Source organism: Chiloscyllium punctatum, chromosome 9 (genome assembly GCF_047496795.1).
Source record: "Chiloscyllium punctatum isolate Juve2018m chromosome 9, sChiPun1.3, whole genome shotgun sequence".
NCBI lineage: Eukaryota > Metazoa > Chordata > Chondrichthyes > Orectolobiformes > Hemiscylliidae > Chiloscyllium > Chiloscyllium punctatum.
In genome coordinates, this window is record NC_092747.1 from 115,599,669 (window position 1) to 115,623,154 (window position 23,486).

At 42.1% G+C, this 23,486-nt stretch overlaps 1 protein-coding gene across 1 annotated transcript in view; it reads right to left on the reverse strand.

The window, feature by feature from the left end:
• The window catches only part of LOC140481634 (nectin-3-like), a 141,113-nt gene extending 119,422 nt beyond the window's left edge, over positions 1-21,691 (reverse strand). The window contains exon 1 of the mRNA XM_072578144.1: positions 21,446-21,691. Coding sequence (XP_072434245.1) covers positions 21,446-21,509 — 64 coding nt within the window. The 5' untranslated portion in view covers positions 21,510-21,691. The remainder of the gene's footprint in view (positions 1-21,445) is intronic.
• Between the last annotated feature and the right edge of the window lie 1,795 nt (positions 21,692-23,486).

Consider the following 23,486-nt stretch of genomic DNA (forward strand, 5'->3'; position numbering starts at 1 on the left):
GGGAGAACTGAATAAGAATAAGCAGCAACAGCACAAAACCCCATTACCATTTTCCCACTAATTTTACTGTACACAACAGTAATTTCATTATTCTCGCAAAGTAATGAGATTGACCAGTTTCAGGTATTGTGTGTAATGATTTGACACATGCAGAAAAAAAATTAAGAGTAAACACTGAAGAAATGTCAAAAAGGAATAATGCCAGCTATCTCAACTTTAAGCTTTTATTTGTTATAAATTAGATTGCACAAAGCAGATGTAGAGAATTTAAAAATAAAAAAAGGAACTTCAATAGTACCATTAGCTGAAAAATAGAGGATAACATCACATGAACCAAAGTAAAAGTTATGAATCTTCATGTGAGCGAACAAACCAATTCTTGGCCTTCTGATCTTTAGACACAAGGGGCAAAACATCCCAGGAACTAACAACGTGACTCCACACAGGATTTGCTTTTCTTTTCCTCCATTGCAGTGCTGCACTTCCTTATCTTGAATATATTTGGATGCAAAGCATGATGCAATCTGATAAACTAGCTACCACTATTCAAAATTTGCAACAAGTTCCTCCCACTCATTATCAATGCTTGTGCTTCAAAGTGTCTTTGCAGCATGGTTTTTGTCCACCTGAATACCTGCCGTTTAAAAGTTGAAAAAGCAAAAGCTGAGCGGGGAAAGATGCTTTTCAACCATACTGCATCCAGTTCATCTTTGGTGCTTTTGCAGAAGCTTCATCTGAATGCTTAAGGACTTGGCCTCAAGAGGCATTGCTGGTGAAATGCTTTAGTACTCTTTTATGTTCCTATTACATCACCCAGATCTCAAAGCAGATTTTCTTTTGCTTTATTCACTCACTCATTGGACGTGAGGCATTGGCTGGCCAGCATTTATTGCCTAGTCCTTAGTTGCCCTTGAAGGTGGTGATGAGCCGCCTGCTTAAACCACAACAGTCCACGTGCTGTTGGCTGACCCACAATGGCCTTAGAGATAGAACTGCAGGATTTTGAATCAGACAGTGAAGGAAAAGTGATAACCCAAGTCAAGATGTTGACAGGTTTGGGTGGGAACTTGCAGGTGTTGATGCTCCCATGTATCGGCCCTCCTTGTCCTTCTAGATAAGAGTGGTCTTGAGTTCAGAAGGTACTTTCTCAGGATCTTTGATGAATTTATGCGGTGTACCTTGTGGATAGTGCACACTACTGTTACTGAGCTTTGGTGTCAGTGAGCACAGGCTTGCAGATGCGTGCCAATAAAGCAACTGCTCTGTCCTAGATAGTGTTGAGTATTGCTGGGGCTGCAGCCATCCAGGCAAGTGGGGACTATTCCATCACACTCCTGACTTAAGCCTTGTAAATGGGGGGGGCAGAATGTGGGGAATCAGGTGGTGAGTTACTCACTGCTGTACTCTGAACTGCTCTTGCAGACACTGCATTTATATGGTGAGTCCAGTTGAGTCACTGGTAAATGTTGATAATGGAAGATTCAGTGATGGTAACACCACTGAATATTAAGGGCTAGTGATTTGATTGTCACTTATTGGAGATGGTCATTGCCTAGCATTCGAGAGGCACAAATGTTACTTACCACTTGCCAGCCCAAGCCTCCATATTATGCAGACCTTGTTGATTTGAACATGAACTGCTTCAGTATCTGAGAAGTCGTGAATGGAGCTGAACATTGTGCAATCATCGAACATCCCCAGTTCTGACCTTCTGACAGAGGCAAGATCATTGATGAAGCCACTGAAGATGGCTGGGGCTATGACACTACCCTCAGGAACTCCTGCTGAGTGTCATGGAGCTGAGATGACTGACCTCCAACAAACAACTTTATGAGGCAAACATGGCTCCAAAGAGCAGAGTTTGCCTCCTGATTCGCAATGATTCAATTTTGCTAGGGCTGCTTGATGCCACACTCGGTTGAATGTGGACCTTGATGCGAGGGCTATTACTCTCACCTCACCAATTGGAGTGAGCGTGGTGACAACAGCTATGCAGTTTAAAGACTAGGCTAACACAGCTGATCCAGTGTTGGATATCGTCATTGGCAACTGCTTTGCTCAATAGGTCAGCAGCGTATGGAACATGCTGAACATGGTTACAATTTTCCTTCAACATCTATGACAAGCGGAATATTTGACTGACCAGATCTGGCTCATTATCAGTTTTCTTTTGGTAACATTCAAGGACTAGACTAAGTCTCTTATACATATGAATCAAACTGATCAAGAGTGGCTTGCAAATCTGACTTTGCAATCTTTCACAACTCCACCACCCCACCAATATTCCTTTTAAGCTGTTTGGCCTTTGGAGGTTGCATACATGCCAGTTGGTGTACCCATGCATCAGCTGCCATTTCCAAAAGCTGCTGCTATACACATATCTTGGCGGTCTACCCAGCAGAAAAAGAAAATCAGAAGGAACGCTGCTCCCAAGTCCGTTAACCTGTTCTACATTGCACGTTAAGACAAACTGTATGTTAAGAATTCAGGATGAGTTTTCCCTTAATAACTTGATACTATTCTATTGCACATCTTTGGAATAAGTGGGACTTCATGCCATGCTTCCAAGCTCAGTGACAAGGATTCCATTGTAGCATAAGAGACCATTTAATAACTTTTATATTTTACTTGCGTGTACAATAAAACTAACTGCTTAACTGTGGTACTTAATGTTTGCCTTATTATTTCCATTAGATTTTCACATGGCCAAGTACTTAGTAATTTGAGAAGTCACATGTTTTTAAAAATTAGGAAACATTTTACAACTAACCTCTGGAATGAAAAGGAATTTATTTACACCACTGGACTTGGATGTAACAAAAGTTGTAAAATTTAATCGAAATATATAATCAAATTGAAGGAGAGCTCAGTTACTTCCCATTGCAATAATATTTGTGGCATTAAAATGCTTTTGATTGACTTGCTTATTGATAACTGAATTCAGAAAGTTCAATTTCCTTCAATTCTATGTAAATTTTAATTAAGACTTAGAGAAAACTTAGAACATGCAACAAAACTTTCCCTTTAAAGCAAGAAAAAAGAAAACGTGTTCGAACTAATTCATATGTAGAAGTAGGAGGCCATTTTAAAAGAAACAATGAATACTATTTGCTACCTACCCTCCTAAAAATATCATGTTTTATTTAATTATGATATTAGAGAATTAGTTCTATGATTATAGGATATTGAATGACAGAAACAGAGCCTCTCCATATCTGAATACTACATTGCAAAGGTACATAACTCATTCTAAAGTTTCAGTGTTTTCATAATGCAGTTTAATGTTTCATGGACAGACTATTGACTATCATAATGTTTGAGATTATTTGTTGGTTTTAAGAACTTGACTAAACATTAATTCTGAACTAATCAAATTACAATTCCTTGAATGAGATGTGTGTTAATTTGAGGATCAGCCACTTACGTAAAACTGGTTTGTCAAATAATGATTGCAAAGGAGTAATGGCTGTTATGTTTATAATCGAGGTAATCGTGCTTTGATGCCTAGGGAACAGTTCTAAACATACAAATACATACGCTTTACATAGAGATTAAGCTTTAGGAAATCTACTGTATTGTGATAAAAGATTGACAAGCATCATAAATAGTCAAGTATGTGATGCTGGAAAAGCACAACAGATCAGGTAGCATCCGAGGAGCAGAAGAATCGACATTTTGGGAATAAGACTTTCATCAGACCTTTTCTAGCACCACACACTCAACTCTGATCTCCAACATCTGCAGTCCTCACTTTCTCGTACAAATGCTGAAGATCTGGAATAAAAATTAGAGTTAAGTTTAGCTAGATGGACTAGCTAAAGAAACACAGAATTTACATGAATCCAATATGACTCTTCTGTAAGTATGACAAAGACTGGAAACATGATCGTTTATGCTTTCGAAAAAGGGAGAGGAGCAGAACATGGAAGAAATAGGAAATGCGTCCCAGAGCAATTGGCAAAGGAAATGCTATTGGTAATGGAAAGGGCATATAGATTGAAGAGTTGATGAGCAGTGGATGTGCTTAATAACAGAAAATAGGTTAACTCTACTGAGAGCAAATCCATGCAAGCAAGACACTGGGTGGTAATCAAAATGGATGACAGGATTCACGGTCTGTAAGTGCTGAAATAAATTCTGAACCATGAAGGTGTCAAAAGTTCATAGGTAGAAACTGGGGTGCTATTTCTCTATCCTGTATTCGGAACTTCATAAAAAACTGCAGCAGGACTAGGTTAGAAAGGTTAGCACAAGAACAAGATGGTTAATTAAAATGGCAAAGAACTGGAAAGTTATGGTCAATCTTGCAAACAGGGGTGTTCTGCAAAGTGACCACCCAATCCACATTTGACCTTTTGATCTCACCAATGTAGAGGGGACTGCATTGTGAGCAGCGAATACAGTAGATTAGAGTGAAAGTACTACCTGGCTACTTCACCTTGAAGAGGTTGCCTTACACAGAGTGGAGGCAAGAGATTATATAAACTGTTATACATTCTGAAATTGCACTGGAAGGTGCCATTGTGGTGGTGGGAAGAAGAGGTGTTGGGAGTTGAGAAAAACAGGGTGGGGTGGGCCAGGGTGCCACAGAGAAAATCACCGACAGGGGAGAGATATAGGAAGTCGGATATGCTCATTTGTTTACAATACCTGTTTTGGCAGTAAAGGCCGCAGATGATCCTTTGAATGCATAAACTTGAGAGATGGAATTTGAACACCAAAGGTTTTAATGAATATTTTACAAGGGAGGAAATGACACTGACACTGTTCAAGTCTGTCCATACAAAGCAAGACCTGGAGACCATCCAGGCTTAGGCTGACAAATGTTACTTACCACCTGTAGACTCAAGTGCCAGGTAAGAATCACCTTCCACAAGAACCAACATAATTATCACCCTCTTGTGTTCCAACAGAATTGCTACTAAAACCATCACTGCCAGTGTCTTGGGGGTTTCTAGAAAGTGAACCTTACAAATACTTTGGCTACAAGAGCAAGTCAAAAGGTAAGGAATTCTGCAGAAAATAATATTCTTCCTAAGCTACGCAGCCACTTAGAAGGTCTGTGCACTCCAATTAGTGCATGGATGCATCAACTTCCATTTCCTCAAGCTGATGCACACAGAAAGCTGCATAACAGCAAGGTTAGAAGGAATGTAGCGAGTAATTCACCTACTATCTCCTAAATATCTAAAACGCACAATTCTAGAATATGATAGAGTACTTCCCACTTACCGAGATAAGTGCAGCTCCAGCAACTCCTGAAGATTAACACCAAGGTAAAGCATCTGGCTTGCTTTGTATCTCAAGCACCACTAAGCTACAGTAGCAGCAGTGTATGCCATCTACAAGTCAACTCACACAAGCTCCTTCTAAAACACACTGGGATTCTTACAGATGGGTATACCCTCTAAGACTGACCTTGTCAGTAATTCGTAAACAGGGCAAAGGCAATTTCACGCAAAGTAGGATGCAAAGCTACCCTACAGGGTAACAGGTACCTCAATTAGATCACGACATACCATGTCATGCAAACTCATGAAATCAGCCTAATAACACCACTTTTGGTCTTGAAAAGTGCCCATTCTTCTTTTGGTAAGATTGTAACGGCGGGGTGCCTCAAAACTCTGAGCAAGTGTTACAACATTCTGTATTAACAGGATACCTTCAAGCTGAAAAATCCTCAAACGTGGAATATGAATTTCAATGTCAGTAATGCCAGGAATGAAGGCTGTGAATCTCAAAGATTGGTGGATCAGGTCAAACAACAATAGCTCTTTGGCACTTTGCAGAAGAGTATTGATCTTAGTCAACCAACTAGTCTATGCTTGCTACAATCAGAAGTTTTCAACATTAGAAATGATTCTGTGATTGAACAGCACTTGCTAAACAAACTTAATTGTGCTACAAATTATACAAACAACCAAATTAAAATTGTCAAACATGTAGTGTGGCTCATTTACATGCGCAAACAGTCTCATTAACTATTCAAAGTCCAACACTTAGAAAATCAAAAAACTTTACACATTATGTCTTTCAACTAAAACTTGATGGATAGCCATTCCATAGTACATTCACCTTAGCAATGTGTTGATGATAATCAACAGGTCTGGTTCGAATTTTAAAAAGCTTTCCCTTTAACTGTTTTATGATGCATGCTCCATGGTAAATGACCAACAAAACTACACTTTTGTTTCATACAGTGTAAAATTCCCTGGAGATTTGGTTTTTCTGCAATTCTGTCCTGGTTAAGTATGCAAGACAAAATGATTCAACAGACTTTTTAATCCAGCAATACACTATAAATGTTACACCATTTAATCTCTGGTGTAAATTGGTTAACAGTATAACCAGCCCACCATTCATATTCTCATCTGTACCAGACCCGGCTACCCACCTCCACCACCAGAATTCAACTGTCCACTATCATTCCCTCATCTACAATTGACTCACTAACCCAACCAAAAGACTTCAGGTTTTTAAAGAAACAAACTAAATTCAGTATCTGATCCTATAAAAAGGTTATGTCCTCAGCACTCCTCCTCTTCACTCGTCTTCACCGTAGATGGCCACATCAAGCCTTCATTGTTCCAGCCAAGATTGAAAGCTCTGGCCGAGATAAGTAAAAAGGTAAGCGTGTGATTGTTTTCAGGATCATCAGCAATACCGACTGAAAAATCTGGCATGCAACTTAGAATCAGTTGTAGTTTCCTTCAATAAATCAGTGGTAAAATCATAGCCACTCTTTGAGCAAACACCATCCTTTGTATTTTTTTTCCCAGCCACCGACTCAAATTGAGCCAGACTGCTCAACCTTGGCATCCCAAGTGACCCTAAGCTGAGCTGTATATGCTGGATGTCCAGGATCAAACTGACCTGCATAACTGTAAGCAGTCAATCAATCAGTCATTCTACAACAGGTACACAACAGGATCCTATTGGGAAGGATAGATCACGTTCTGCTCCAAATGTCTGACTATTTGCAAGCTATACCTACACAAGAAAATTAATGACTGAAATAACAAATCAAATAGGATTGTGACAAGTGTAATACACATATTTATTAACCATGGTACAGCATGAATATTTGGAGTATAAAAACTGGCAGCAAACTTTTTGTTCTGAAAGAAACTGAACAGATAGATCAGGAATGTTTGTTGCAGAAATAGCTTTCAAGTAAATAATTAAAATGATTTACATAAATAAATTGAAAATATTTCAGAACAAAGAAATCCATATTTTGTACCTTTAAAGTAGAGAAGCTGAACGGCATATCCTCAGAAGCTCCTGGATACAGTATTATTGAATATATTTACACAGATTACTGGTCTCATCAGGAATCAAGGATATGGAATCAGATAGAATCTACTTGGAGTTGAATCCCCGGATCAGTCATGAAAACGGTGAGAAGCAGACTCAACAGCGTAGTGATTGCAATGAAGTCAGCAAGCTGGACCTCAGAATATGAGCTCCCTAATTGGGCCTGTTATTCTTGCTCACACAAAAGTTTGAATATCAGGGATATCGATATGCTGAATGCCTGACTCAGTAAGAGGTAGTGATATTGTCAAAAGGTTATGCATTCGTAAATAAAGGCAGATTGGTAATGGATGCAGGTCTCTGAAGACTCATTTCAGTGGAGACGAGAGCAAAGTACAATCTTGAAGGAACCCTCTTGCAACAGATGTTTTGAAGTTGGGGGTATGCATTTTCTTACATCACGCCTCTGTCTGGGAAGCTTGACGAGTTCAACCCTGCTGTTGCGACTGGGCCCAAAATGTGGAAAGGTGATGTTATCTTTTCCAATCAAATGATACTATAACAGATGAAAATCAACAAGCAATTCTCCTGACAACCTGTGCAGCTGTAGTTTTTTTCTGTCGTTAGTAGCTTAACATTTCCTGAGGCATCCTCAGATGCTAAAACCTTTCAAGAATTGATTGATCTCGTTAAGGAATATTATGACCCCAACCCTTCTTCAACTTAGACATTTTTGCTCAGGAACCAGAGTAATCCGGATCGCAATTTTTGACTAGTTTAAGACAGAAGCCTGTGAATTTGACTTAACCCTTAATTAGATGTAAGATTATTGAACTATGCAAAAACGCCTACTAGCTGAAGCTCAACTGAAATTCAAACCAAGTACTACAATTGATTTTATTATTGGAAATTTTTTTTTAATTTCAAAAATATACTTCATTCATAAAATAATTTGATGGTCTGTATAGTTCGTCATGCCATACATACGTAAATATTTGCATACAGACATCAGAATTTATCATTTGTATATACAGGTCTGTACTTATATCAATCATATGCCCATATATTTAGCTGAGGCGTCAGCAGAGCCCAAAAGACTGCATGGACCCCCTGTCCTTCTTAGGCAGGCAGATGTTACACGGTGGTCTTTCCCCACCTTGCCTTGGCGGCAGCTGCCCCAAGCTTCAGCGCGTCCCTCAACACGTAGTCCTGGACCTTGGAATTTGCCAGTCTGCAACAGTCAGGGTCAACTCCTTCAGCTGGAAGATCAACAGATTTCGGACAGCCCAAAGAGCGTCCGTCACCGAGTTGATGATCCTCCAGGCACAGTTAATGTTCGTCTCGGTGTGCGCCCCGGGGAACAGACCATAGAGCACTGAGTCTCGCATCATGGAGCTGCTCAGGACGAACATCGGCAAACACCACTGCATTCCTCTCCAGACTTCTTCTGCATAGGCAGATTCCAGAAGGAGGTACGTGACAGTCTCTCCCCTCCCCCACAGCCACTTCGAGGGCAGCATTCGGTGCAGGAGAGAGTCCGGGCGTGCATAAAGGATCTCACAGGCAGACACCTTCTCACTGCCAGCCAAGCCATGTCTTGGTGCTTGTTGGAAAGTTCTGGCGATAAGGCATCCTGCCAAACGACTTTGACAGTCTGCTCAGGGAACCGCTTGATAGGATCCACCCTCTCCTTTTCCTGAAGCATCTCAAGGACACTACGTGCTAACCACTTCCTGATGGACTTGTGGTCAAAGCTGTTTTTCTTCAAACTTCTCCATGAAAGAGGTGATACAGAACAGTTCAACTACTCTGAGCATTCTGCGGCAACGAGGCCAGGCCCATCCTTCGCAACACCGGGGACAGGTAGAACCTCAGTACATAGTGACACTTGGTGTTTACGTACCGGGGATCCACACACAGCTTGACGCAGCCACACACATCAGGGGGAGGGTGGCATTGGGTGTATTTTTTCCCCAGTTGCCCAGATCTTTATACATCGAGTCTCTTCGGACCCGGTCCATCTTTGATCTCCATATAAATTGGAAGATGGCCCGGGTGACTGCAGCAGCACAGGTTCTGGGAATAGGCCAGATCTGTGCCACATATAACAGCAATGAGGAAAACTCGACAAGTGGAGCATCCGAGTTGCAAGGTATTTGAATGGAAGTGGACACCTTCACCATTCCACCAGAACTTGGGGGAACACCACTAGAGTGCAGACAACTGCATATCCTCACTCGGGAAATATCCTGACAGGATTAACTCTAGGTCAGCCCACAGCAAAAACGTCAAAATAAAGCCAAGTCTCAGTCAAACAGTTACAAATTTCCACAGGATCCTACCTGGTAAGATACTAATTGTTTTCAATACACAGATTCAGTACAACAGAGTCTTACTAGACCTAAATGGAGTAAGATTACTTGTAGGCCAGTATCCAGGAGGACATCCAGGAAGGTTCATATCCTGGAAACTCTCCAGCAGTGGGTTCAAAACAATTAAATTGTTTATCAACATCCAAATCTGGTTAAACGGCAATCCGGTTAGATGAAAGTCGATACTAACCTGGCCATATCATTGATTGCAGAACCAGTTCTTAATGAAACTCTGTGTGCATTCCCAGTATAGGCTGAGAACCGATACTGGGAAAATTTGCAGATTAAAGGATACAACTTCTGTTCCAGTCCCTTAAGAGAAGTTTACCAACAACTGTGCTCGAAGGCTCAGGCCCGAGACTGATGGATGAAATCAGCTGCGAAAGATTCTCCTAAATTGGCTCAACATTTTTCAATTAAAAGAAATCTGTGTGAGTGAAGTCCTAATTAAATACCCAGACATTTTCCGGGAAGATCTGGGGACCAACGAATGAACCAAGAATAAGGCAGTGCCCGCAAAAGAGCCATCACAATTTGAATTAAAACCTTCTTGGACTCAAGAGCGCAGCTCGCGGTGGAGGATGGCATATTGTTATGGGAAGGAATGATTGCACCGAGCAAAGGTCGCAAACATTGGCTGAACTCCACCAGGGGTTGCCAAGATGAAGATGGTAGAAAGGAATTATATCTGGTTGCCAGGAAGGGTGGGAATGGACTCAGTTGCATGTCAACTATGCAGGTCCTTTCATGGGTTCAAAGCTTTTAGACACTGCAAGTGCCCACGCAAAGTGGTTGGGTGTGCAGAGAATTCATTTTTCAAACACTGGAGTGACAATAGAAAAGTTGCACGTATCTTTTGCAACACCACAGAGTGCTGAAGGTTTTGGCCATATATAAACAACCATCATTTAACAGCAGGCACTTTAATTACTTTTTACTGAAAAAAGTTTTTAAGGTGAAAGGGGAAAAATTTAAAAGAGGACATGAGGGGCAAATTTTTGTTTTAATAAAAGAAACACAAGAGTAGTTGTGTGTTTGGAATGAACTTCCAGAAGAAGTAGTGGATGAGGACACAGTTACACTGTTTAAAATACAAGTACATTTGGACAAGTATATGAATAAGAAAGGTTTGAAGGGATATGGGCCAAACGTAGGCAGGTGGGACTAGTTTAGTTTGGGATTATGGTTGGCATGGACTGATAGAATCGAAGGACCTGTTTCAATGCTGTATGACACTATTTCTTAAAGTTGAATACAATTTAAGATGTTAGGGCAGCTCTATATCATCCATCATCCAATGGCCTAGCAGAAAGAGCAGTCCAAACTTTGAAGGTCTACAGTGTCACTAGATAAAACACTGTCACAGTTCTTGGTGGATTATAGGACCACCCCCCACATACAACTACAAAGACAGCTCTGGCAGAGTTGCTAATTGGGAGAGGAGTCAGCATCAGGCCAAGTCTAATGCTCCCTTGACTGGGAGTGCTGAAACAGAATCAGGAATGTCAAGCCCAACAGTCTGCCAAGCAGGAGACACAGACAGACAATCTGATTCAGAAGACAACATTTGGTCCAAGAATCATGGAAATGGCCCCACATGGTTCACAGGCATGATCAACACATAATCAGAACCAGTGACTTATAAAGTTCAGGAAGGTATGGCTGTCCCGAATAAGCACATGGATCATTTGAAAGTTGCAAATTTGCAGAGTTTGCAGTAGCAAATCTTGCAATACCCCTCAGAGTCTTCAGAAATACTTCAGGGACCTCTCCATCAAACATTGCTGAGTCTTCTGAATCATAGATGGACATGCTGGAAGGAGCTGTTTCAATGCTTCTGCCTCCAGAGAAAGGGAGTGAAAGTCTACTGAGATCTTCCATGTGCAAGAGGCCCGCTGTAGTTTATTACACGCCTCCCATGTTGGATTCCAAGTTGGCAGAACCTGGCCCAGTGTCAAAACGCCCAAGGTGGTTCTCAAATGAATTAGACTGCTGTGTCCATGGACTCAGGGGAGGAAGGATGGAGTGATCCTAACAAGGTCAGTCAACTGGCCCTCATAGAAGATCAGTTCCCTGATTTTGACCAGGTTAAGAGTCTCTTCGGGAAGGCCGGCTGATAAAAAGGATTACTGTCAGGAATACTGATATGTTGAATACCTGACTCATTGCCTTTCAATGTTATTGTAATCCTATGCATTCATAAATAAAGGGTGACTGGTGATGTAAAATTGACCTCTGAAGAGTTAAAGATGTCATCTGATCTCTTGGGCCTATTTCTTATATATGTAGAGAAATGATTTCCAGTGAAATCCAAACCAATACTATTTTGCTCCGTATAAATGGATTTCCTTTTGCGGATACAAATCAAGCGTCTTCTGTATGCAGCATAATAAAGGTTTGTGCTTACTCAAGTGTCCTCGTAAATGGTAGAAGGGCTAACAAATTACTGACTTAACAATGATTCCATAGTTTGTCCTGCAAAGACCTGAAAACTTCCACCTCCATAACATTATTCACCTTTTCCCTTGCCTCATCCCATCAGTTGTTGAAATGCTCACCATTGCTTTCAATTCCTAATCCAACCATTCCAATATTCTCCTGGCCAGCTACTATCCTCATTCATCTGTACACATGTATAAATAAAACTGCTGCTGAGATCTTATGCTGTTTGTAGGGTGCACTTCAAGCATCAGTCCTGTCTTTGCCACGTACATTAGCTCTTAGTTTCCCAATACCATAAGTTTATACATTTCATACTCCTGTTTATTTATATCCCTTTACGCGCTTTTCCCTCTGGTATCCCTCAATGAAGCAGTATGGTGGCACAATGGCTAGCACCGCTGCCCCACAGCGCCAGAGATCTAGTTCAATTCCAGGTTTGGGTAACTACGTGGTGTTTGCACATTCCACTCTGGCCCATGTAGATTTCCACTGGGTGTTCCAGTTTCTACCTGTAGTCCAAAGATGTGCGAGATGGGTTATTGAGTGTGCTAAAAAGTGCCCCAAGGGTCCAAGCATGTGCAAGCTAGGTGGATTAGCTATAGTTGGGGGGGGGGGTCCAGGTGGGATGCTCTTCGGAATCAATGGGCCAAATAGAATTCTTATAGTGCAGATAGAGACTATGATTCTCATAGGGAATTTCTTATTGGAGAATTATTTGGGATGCCAGTTAGTTATACTTTCTATTGACATTTGACATGGGAAATGAAGTGTCAGGATCAAACTAACACACACTCCTGGTCAAAAACAAAAAACTTTCATAAGAGGAATAATCTGCTTATGCAATTTGCAAACATGGGGCTTTTCTTAATGATTTTCTCAAGTTTTAAACCTAGCTTGACGCAAGTTACAGTTATGCAAATCTAATGAGTTTAATCGCTTTAAATTGTCCTGTGGATATGTATTACTTTAACTTTTTGAGTTTTGCTGTTGAACTGTAAGTGCATTAGTTCAGTGTCTATCCTTAGAACTGTAACAATGGATTAAAATGACAATTTTAGCACTTTAAGGAGGTTACACAAAATAATTGATAAATGACATTAAATTTCTAAAGACACTTAAAAAAGATATTATGAGTTCCTGGATGCAGTTGGAGAGGTCACAAGGTCTCCAGGGAGCAGCAGAGCCTGTCAGGATATGAGAGCATAGGCTTTAAATTTCTTTTAGCTCCAGTTTTTCTTCTGTTCCTGGATGTAGTCAGAGTGGTCACATACTTGGGCAGTTGCTTTACCCGAAACACTACTCTTAGATAGTATTTCCCACCCACCTTCTTCCTCTAACCAAAAAAAACATCTGTGCGTCAGTTGGTAAGGTAAGTGGTTTCTTCGGTGTTTCATTTGTTTTTTTTCCCTGCAGTCTATTTGGAAATTTTGAATAGCAGGAATGGAGGTTAGGGCAGTTAAATGTTCCTCCTGCAGTATGTGGAAGGTAAGGATCACCTCTAGTGAATCTGCTGGCTTCATTTGTGGGAAGTGCACCCAACTCCAAGTCCTCGAGAACCGTGTTAGGGAGCTGGGGCTGGATGAACTTTGCATCATTCAGGAGTCGGAGGGGGTTACTGAGAGGAGTTACAGGGAGATAGTTACTCCGCAGCCACGTGAAGGAGGTAGATGAAGAAGGTAGTCAGGGGTAGGAAAGGGAACAGCAGGCAGTGCAGGAATCTCCTGTGATGGTTCCCCTGAACAAGTATACTGCTTTGGATAGTTGGGGGAGGGGGTGGGCAAACAACTTACCAGGGTAAACAATGGAGCACAGGTCTCTGGTGCAGAGTCAGTCCCTGTCACTCAGAGGGGAAGGGAGAAAAGGAGCAAAGCTTTAGTCACTGGGGACTCCATAGTCAGGGGAACAGATAGGAGGCTTTTGTGGGAATGAGAAAGACTCACGATTGGTCTGTTGTCTCACATATGCCAGGGTCCTCAACAAAGGACTCACCTTCACCCCCCTCTGTCCACGCATCAATGAATTTAATACACGACGTGACATCGAACAATTCTTCCGTCGCCTCCGCCTCCGAGCTTACTTTCACAATCAGGACTCCCGCCCACCTTCCGAGGACCCCTTCGCCCACCTCCAACACACTGCATCCACCTGGACACCCCACGCTGGCCTATTACCTTCCCTCGACCTCTTCATTTCCAACTGCCGCCGGGACATTAACCGCCTCAACCTGTCGTCCCCCCTCCCCCACTCCAACCCCTCACCCTCAACGCACAGCCCTCCAATCCCTCTGCTCCAACTCCAACCTCACCATCAAGCCAGCGGATAAAGGGGGCGCAGTGGTAGTCTGGCGCACTGACCTCTACACCGCTGAAGCCAAACGCCAACTCGAGGACACCTCTTCCTACTGCTCCCTCGACCATGACCCCACCCCCCCCATCACCAAACCAAAGGATGTTGAGGGTTATAGAGGGACATAGATAAGATGCAGAACTGGGCTGAGAAGTGGCAAATGGAGATTAATGGAGAAAAGTGTGAGGTAGTTCACTTTGGAAGTAGTAACACGAATGCAGAGTACTGGACAAATGGTAAAATTCTTGGCAGACTAAACGAGCAGAGAGATCTCAGTGTCCAGCTGCATAAATCCCTGAAAGTTGCCAGCCCAGTTGACAGAGTTGTTAAGGAGGCATATAGTGTGTTGGCATTTATTGGTAGGGGGATTGAGTTTCGGAGCCACGAGGTCATGCTTCAGCTGTACAAGACACTGATAAGACTGCACCTGGAGTATTGTGCATAGTTGTGGTCATCGCATTATAGGAAGGATGTGGAAGCTTTGGAAAGAGTTCAGAGGAGATTTACTAGGATGTTGCATGGTACGGAAGGAAGGTCTTTAGAGGATGGGCTGAGGGAACGGAGGCTGTTTTCGTTGGAGAGAAGAAAGTGGGGAGGTGACTTAATTGAAACGTATAAGATAATCAGAGGGTTAGATAGGGTGGACAGTGAGAGTGTTTTTCCTCAGATGGTGAAGGTTAACATGAGGGGACACAGCTTTAAATTGAGGGGCGATAGATTTAGGACAGATGTCAGGAGTAGTTTCTTCTCTCAGTCGGGGCATGGAACAGCAGTAGATTCACCGACGTTAAGGGCGCTGGACATACTTATGGATAATAATGGAACAGTAGGTTAGATGGGCAGATTAACTTTGCAGGTCGGCACAATTGAGCGCTGAAGAGCTTGTACTGCAGTGTAAAGTTCTATGTATGAAAATAAAGCTCAAATGTGTTGTAAATGCTGAACAGAAGATTATAGTATTGCAAGCTTGCAAATCACTTTTTAAAAGATACATGACAAATATGCATTGTCATAACTTAGAAGGTAATAGAAAAGAAACAAACACCAGAGCTGATAGCAAACATCATGTGGATGCCATAAATCTTCTAATCCTTTATCAAAATTCAGGTGTATTAAGACGACATGGAAATTAAAGCTTTTTAACTAAATGCATTCAAACAATAAGTTATTTTCCACAAAAAAAATGTGACATGTTTGGAAGAAGAGGAAGGGATAGGTCAAGAAGTGACAGATTTTTGAATATCTGAGCATTTTTAAAATTTGTATTACTGAAAGAGATTAAATAAGTACCGCAAGCTTTATTCATTTTAAAAGTGTTCAAGGTCTTTTTATAACACACTATATTTCTGTTCTGGAAATATTGCATTATTAGGTTAAGATAGATATAGAGCTGAAAATGTGTTGCTGGAAAAGCGCAGCAGGTCAGGCAGCATCCAAGGAGCAGGAGAATCAACGTTTCTGGCATAAGTCCTTCTTCAGGAATGAGGAAAGTGTGTCCAGCAGGCTAAGATAAAAGGTAGGGAGGAAGGACTTGGGAGGGGCGTTGGAAATGCAATAGGTGCAAGGAGGTCAAGGTGAGGGTGATAGGCCGGAGTGGGGTGGGGGCGGAGAGGTCAGGAAGAAGATTGCAGGTTAGGAAGGTGGTGCTGAGTTCAAGGGATTTGACTGAGACAAGGTGGGGGGAGGGGAAATAAGGAAACTGAAGAAATCTGAGTTCATCCCTTCTGGTTGGAGGGTTTCCAGGCGGAAGATGAGGCGCTCTTCCTCTAACCGCCGTGTTGCCATGGTCTGGCGATGGAGGAGTCCAAGGACCTGCATGTCCTTGGTGGAGTGGGAGGGGGAGTTGAAGTGTTGAGCTACGGGGTGGTTGGGTTGGTTGGTCCGGGTGTCCCAGAGGTGTTCTCTGAAACGTTCCACAAGTAGGTGGCCTGTCTCCCCAATATAGAGGCAGCCACATCGGGTGCAGCGGATGCAATAGATGTGTGTGAAGGTGCAGCTGAATTTGTGGCGGATATGGAACGATCCCTTGGGGCCTTGGAGGGAAGTAAGGTGGGGGGGGGGGGGGGGAGAGAGAGAAGGTGTGGGCGCAAGTTTTGCATTTCTTGCGGTTGCAGGGGAAGGTGCCGGCAGTGGAGATTGGGTTGGTGGGGTGGGGGGTGGACCTGACGAGGGAGTCACGGAGGGAGTGGTCTTTTCGGAACGCTGATAGGGGAAGGAAGGGAAATATATCCCTGGTGGTGGGGTCAGTTTGGAGGTTTTCCCGAAACGTCGATTCTCCTGTTCCTTGGATGTTGCCTGACCTGCTGCGCTTTTCCAGCAACACATTTTCAGCTCTGATCTCCAGCCCTCACTTTCTCCTCGAAGATTTTAACCTACAGCGAATCCTCTTACAAGGATGCCTTCCTTGAAGAAGCTCTCTTCCTCCCTCTACAAGGATTCCACCTCCAGCACCTGCAGTCCTCACTTTCTCCTCTAAGACAGATATAGCCATACTCTACTCTATTATCTGTGCAACCTAAGTAAAAATATGCCATTTATTTCTGTTCGTAAAGTAATCAATAATGCAGAAATAGAAGAGATTCTTACAATTTAGATGAAAACAAAGCTTGTTAATAGATGTTTTGATAACCTTAAAACTGCAACAAATCAAGATAAAAAAGAAAAAATCATTTTTCAATAGAAAAAATAATGGGTCACAGTGTAGGACATCAAGCTGAAAACAGAATGCGGAAATAATTAAGCAATTCTGGATCTTAAAAATACCTTTTAATGTTCCTGGCATGAGAGGAATTAGAGTTGGGGGGGCGGGGGCGGGGGGGAGAAGAAAACAGGCACACATCAAGACATAATGATTGCAACTCTTTCAATCTCCCAGTAATTGTTGAATGCAACAATAAAAGAACAAAACTTGTATTTATACACTTTAGAATGTTAAAAAACATGCTTCATAAAAAAAGAACTTGTAAAAAGTAGTCATTGCTGCAATGTCGGAAAACGTCTCAGACAATGTCTACACAAGTTCAGATACAGCAGTAAGATAAAATGACCAGACATTCGGTCTACTTTTGATAGCAGGGAATGAGTCATAATCACTTATCAAAAGAACTCCTTCCCCTGTTGGGATCTTTCATATCATTTCAGACCAGATGGACATTCGTGATTCACCTAAAACATGGCACCTTCAAAAGTACAGCACTCCTTCAGTATTGGAATGAAGCACAGTACCCAGAACTTTGTGGATTCATGCTTCCTTCTAAGAGACTGAAGCACAGTACCCACCTGGGTACTGTGCTTCAGTCTCTTAGAAGGAAGCATGAATCCACAAAGTTCTGACCCAAGAATTAAGTTTGCTATCACTGAGGTAGTGAAACTAAAAATATAGCTTCTTTGCTTACAGATGCAAATGATTTTTATTTGGAGATAAAGAAATGTCTTAACCTGGCTAATGAAAAGTATGACTTTTGCTTTTTCATGTACATTACTGGTTCTACTGATATTCCTTGTGAGTTTTTCAGTGTGAAGTAAATAGGACTCATTATTGAGATTCAAGTTCATTTTTTGAATTCCATAAGGAATTTAAAAACCATGATCTGTTTGAATGGCCAAAATGCCTGGAAAGGCAGAGCAGCTTATTCCTGTTATCATTTGTAATGAGAATGACAAATTAGTTAAGAAATTCTAAATTACTCCCAATCTTGAGATTCGGTTAGCAAATGATTTTTGTGTAATATTTAACTGAAACAAAGCAGCAGCTCTCTATTTGAATGCTTGTGTCACAACTCAGCAACCATTTCATCCTTAAATGGGAGAGAAGTGTCTGACACAAAGAAAAATCTACTCAAGGAAACATTAATTATTTTCTTTCAATACAAACACCATTAAACAAAAGTAAATACTCACCAAATCTAACAGATCCCAAAATCTCAAATTCTGATATCTCCAGTAAAGTGAAGCTTCCAGGCAAAATAACTATTAAAAACACGGTCAACAGAGCCACTGCATTACAAAAGTTACAGAATGTGCATAGTTCAAATATTTTCAAAACTTCTTTTCCTGTCAAATTACATTTGTGCAGGTTTGCGTGCAATCAATCCACACAGCTGTGCTTGCAGAACAACTGTACCAACAAAGTCTGTCAGCAGGAATCAACCCAGAAAACACTAACAGGTGTAAAAGGGAAAACAACAGCAAACCGGTGTCCTGTGAGCACAAACTAGGACAATACTTTTTAAAGCAAAGTTTGAAACTGTACCATTGAACAGACAAGTCTTTATTACATATTGTTGCCTAAGCCCATTGCACTTTAGTTACTGAAAGATTTCTGCTTGCCAGTAAAGTTAGCACAAAATCTGTTAGGTTGTGAAGCTTTCAAGAATATTTGATGGAGGGAATGAAATGCAAACAATTCTCAACAACAAATGAAAATACTGCATTATCAAATGTTGATTCTAGCTTTATCCCTGTTTATATCTATACATTCGACTGCACAGTACCTGATACACTGTCTAATTATTTGCTGGAATAATTACCTTTGAAGAAGTGAATCAAATGCATAATTTTTCACATCTGTTCAAAAATTTTATGAATAAATAGTACTGTATTTCCAATTGATATATAATTAACTAGCTAAATCCAACAAGTATAAGCAGAATTTAATATTCTTGTCATTACTGATAAGTGGAAAACATTGGCTTTAAATATTCCATAAGTATGGCATTCCAGGAGATCAGTTCACCACATTCCAGTTTACAAGGCTCTTCTGATACAAATATGCAAAGATTCTCGTAGGCATTAAGCCTACAAGAGCAATTCTGAGCCTAAGACAATGTTCCCAAAAATAGGAAAGAAAGGATGGCGTGTTTCTTTTTCTATCACTAAATGCTTGGACACAGGTGTTTAACTATGGTTTATACATACCAGCACACTGAACTGTACACTGCCCCTTTCTAGAACTTTTTTATTCAATTTTCCATATGGAAAATAACAAAGCAAATTCAGCGTATGGAGGAAGAGGATTGCAGAACAGTGTATCAGATAAATGAAATGCAAATGCAATTTAATGATACCAACAGAGGTGGAGTTCTTTTAAATTTTCAATTCTATTGCTGCCTTCCCTTCAGGTTTTTAGTTAGACACTTGTTTCTGTTCCATATATCTTTTGTGATGTTAGCTCAGTTGGATGGATGGATGGATGGTTTGCAATGCACAGTGACACCAACAGGCTGAAGTTACCCTTAATGCCCCACCTTCTCAATCTTGCTCCTCACTTGTGCCATGGTGATGCTCAGATTAAACTCACCACCAGTCAGCTCTCTTTAATGGAGACAGCAGCCCTGCAGTCCTCTGGGACTATGGCAGCTATAGCCGCTAATGTGAGTTGAATTGCAGAACAGCTGAGAATATGAAGGTCCCATGTCTTGATTCTAGTGTGCCATAATCCATTGTAAATCTACTAGGTATGTGAAAAACTTGGCTAAATTTGTTTTAAATGTGCAAAAAGGCATCAGCGATTCCTTTCCACTCACCTTTTCATACATAAGTGTGCCAAATATTTGGCTAAATTGCATAAAGCAGTGCAAAATTTTTAAAAACTCACAGCACACCTAAACACAGATTCAATGGCATATGAATACTTGCATGACCCAATCATGTGACAAACTTTAATTGCAAACATAAAAACGTTTAACTGTGACAAATTTCCCTTTAAACAAATTGATTGGTGCCTTGCATTTGATGCAATAAGTATAGTTTCTCTAGCACTAATGTGCTTTCATTGAAAATTAAAAGGTCAAACAAAGTGGCTTGATATCAAAAATAATTGCAATTATGTTTTGAGCATTACAGTACACCAATTGTCTGAATTCACTGACTGGGTACGAGGTGTTATCTAGAACCTGGCAGGAAGTTTCCACCGTATGCTTGAACTTTGTACAAATCTATTCATTGCATTCCATTGTGCATATGTTGCCCACCCTACGAACACCTTGCAAAACTCAAGGCACGTACTGTACTTCAACTGCGATTGCCTTAGTTCTGACTTCAAGCTATTTGGGAAAAAAAACATTTCAGGTGTCGCTTTTTAGAAGGTGCACTCCCACGAAAGTCAAGGCTCTGCCAAATGCAAACATGCTCTCGAAATGCATCGTCGAGCAGAGGCACTCGCCTGCCCCAGATGAAATAGAAACCACAGTTTTTTTCCAAATGCAACAAACCCAGTGACATCCCAGCAATGCGTGTCCCTTTTAATTTAAACACAAGTAAACGCCGGAGAGTTTAATCTGCAGTCAGTCTGGCGGGGGGCGACCCGCTGCCCCTTGTTGTTGTTGTTGTTGTAGGTGAACAGCAAGAGGTGGTCACCAGGTCAGGGGCAGGTTTACCTGAACCCCCATTCCCCCCCCCCACCCCCAACCACCACAACCACAGACACAAACCATAAACCCCTCAACTCACAAAACCGCAACGGCCAACCCGAAACAACAGAGAGAGAGAGAGAGAGAGAGAAATAAACAGGTCAAAGCCCGTGTGTGAGTCTGAAAGCAAACCCGATACCGAGAGAGAGAGAGAGGGGTGTTGGAAGTTGGAAACTCTCAGATTCTCTCACACACACACAAAAGTTATCAGATTTTTTGTTGTAATAACCAAAATAAAAAAGCTCGGAGTTGGCAGAAACCCCGACGCGAATCTCAATTCATTGAGAGCGGAGACCGAACTCAGGAGAGGCAGGGACAGGGAAGGAGGGAGGAAAAGTTTGGCTGTCCGCTTCGGTGTTAATGTTGAGGAAGGGGGTGGGAAACAAGAGCAGGAGCAAGGCCCCTGTCACCTCCCTCTCAGAGACCGGACAAAAAAATTATATATAAATGTGTAAAAGAAACTTTTCTTCCCGGCGGAGTCGATTTCGGCGAAATAAAAAGTCAACGAAACACCCCAGTCGGCCGGCGTGTATAAAACTAAAATCACATAACGGAACGATATCGAATAAACATTTAATTAGATACCAAGCGGCGTGGGGGGTGTGTGGGTTTCCTTACCGGGTAACAGGAGCAGCGTCGCGAGCAGTAACGGTGCTGCGGCTGGAGGCTGTCTCCCCGCCATTTTAGAGCCCAGTCAGTGAGTGAGTGAGTGAGTGAATGTGAGGAGGGATACAGGGAGAAAGGGGGTGGAGGTTCAGCCGGAGACAGGCGCACGGAGACAGAGAGGGAGGGAGGGAGAGAGCGCGCGCGCTTGCCCGGGCGGCGCCGGGGACACGCGGCCACAGCCAGAGCGAGCGCGAGCTCCGGCTCCCGGGCTGCAGTGCCGCGCGCCGCCACCGCCGCAGGCTGGCAGTTAGTGAGGGAGGGGGCGCGCCGCTGGTCGCCAATATACACATCTCTCCCACTGCACCCCATCAAACAAATACACACACCCCTATCAAACATATACACCCCCAACCCCATCAAACAGATATACACTCCCCACACCCCATCAAACAAACACACACCCCACACCCTATCAAACAAATATATCCCCAACCCCATCAAACAAATACACACACCCCATACCCCATCAGATATACACCCCTCACCCCATCAAACAGATATACACTCCCCACACCCCATCAAACAAATACACACCCCTCACCCCATCAAACAAATACACACACCCCACACCCCAAACAAATACACACACACCCACACCCATCAAACAAATATACCCCCAACCCCATCAAACAAATACACACACCCCCAACCCCATCAAACAAATACACACACCCCACACCCCATCAAACAGATATACACCCCTCACCCCATCAAACAGATATACACTCCCCACACCCCATCAAACAGATATACACTCCCCACACCCCATCAAACAAATACACACCCCTCACCCCATCAAACAAATATACACTCCCAACCCATCAAACAAATATACACACATCATCAAACAAATACACACCCTCACCCCATCAAACAGATATACACACCCACACACCCCAAACAGATACACACCCCTCACTCTTTCAAACAGATACACACCCCTCCCCATCACAGATACACACCCCTCACCCCATCAAACAAATATACACCCCCACACCCCATCAAACAGATATATACCCCCACCCCATCAAACAGATATACACACCCCTCACACCATCAAACAGAAAGACACCCCCAACCCATTACACAAATACACATTAAACAAATATACACACCCTCCACCCCATAGAATGCATAGCCCCTCAAGAAACAAACGCGCACACCCCACCCCATCAAATATACACACCCTCCACCTCATAAAATACATAGCCCCCCAAGAAACAAACGCACACACACCATCAAATATACAGCCCCACCCCATCAAATACACACCCCTGGGCCATCAAACATACACCTCCCCACCCCATCAAACAAATAGACACACCCGACCCCATCAAACAATTATATAACACCCCCATCAAACAAATATACACACATCCCCATCAGACAAATATACACACCCTCATCAAACAAATGGATACTCCATCAATTATACACCCCTCATCAAACAAATATACACCTCCCATTAAACAAATGTATACCCCACCCAATCAAACAAATATACACTCTCTCATCAAATATATACCCTCCATCAAACAAATGTACACACCCTTACCAATTACACCATGCATAAAAAATACACGCCCCTCATCAAACAAATATACATCCTCCATCAAACAAATGTACACACCCCTATCAAATACACCCCCATTAAACAAATGCACACACCCCTATCAAACAAATACACCACTCCATCAAACAAATACACCCATCCCCCTCATCAAACAACTATATACCACCCCTCAACAAATACACAGCCCCCCTCATCAAATACATACACACCCGCCTTATCAATCAAATGTACACCCCCTCATATACGCCCCCTCGTATACGCCCCCACATCAAACAATTATACACACCCCACCAAACAAATACACACCGTCCATCAAACACACCCCCATCAAATACACACTCCCCTTCAAATATGCCCTCCCCTCATCAAAGAAATATATACCCACATCCCCAAACAAATATAACCTTCTAATAAAACAAA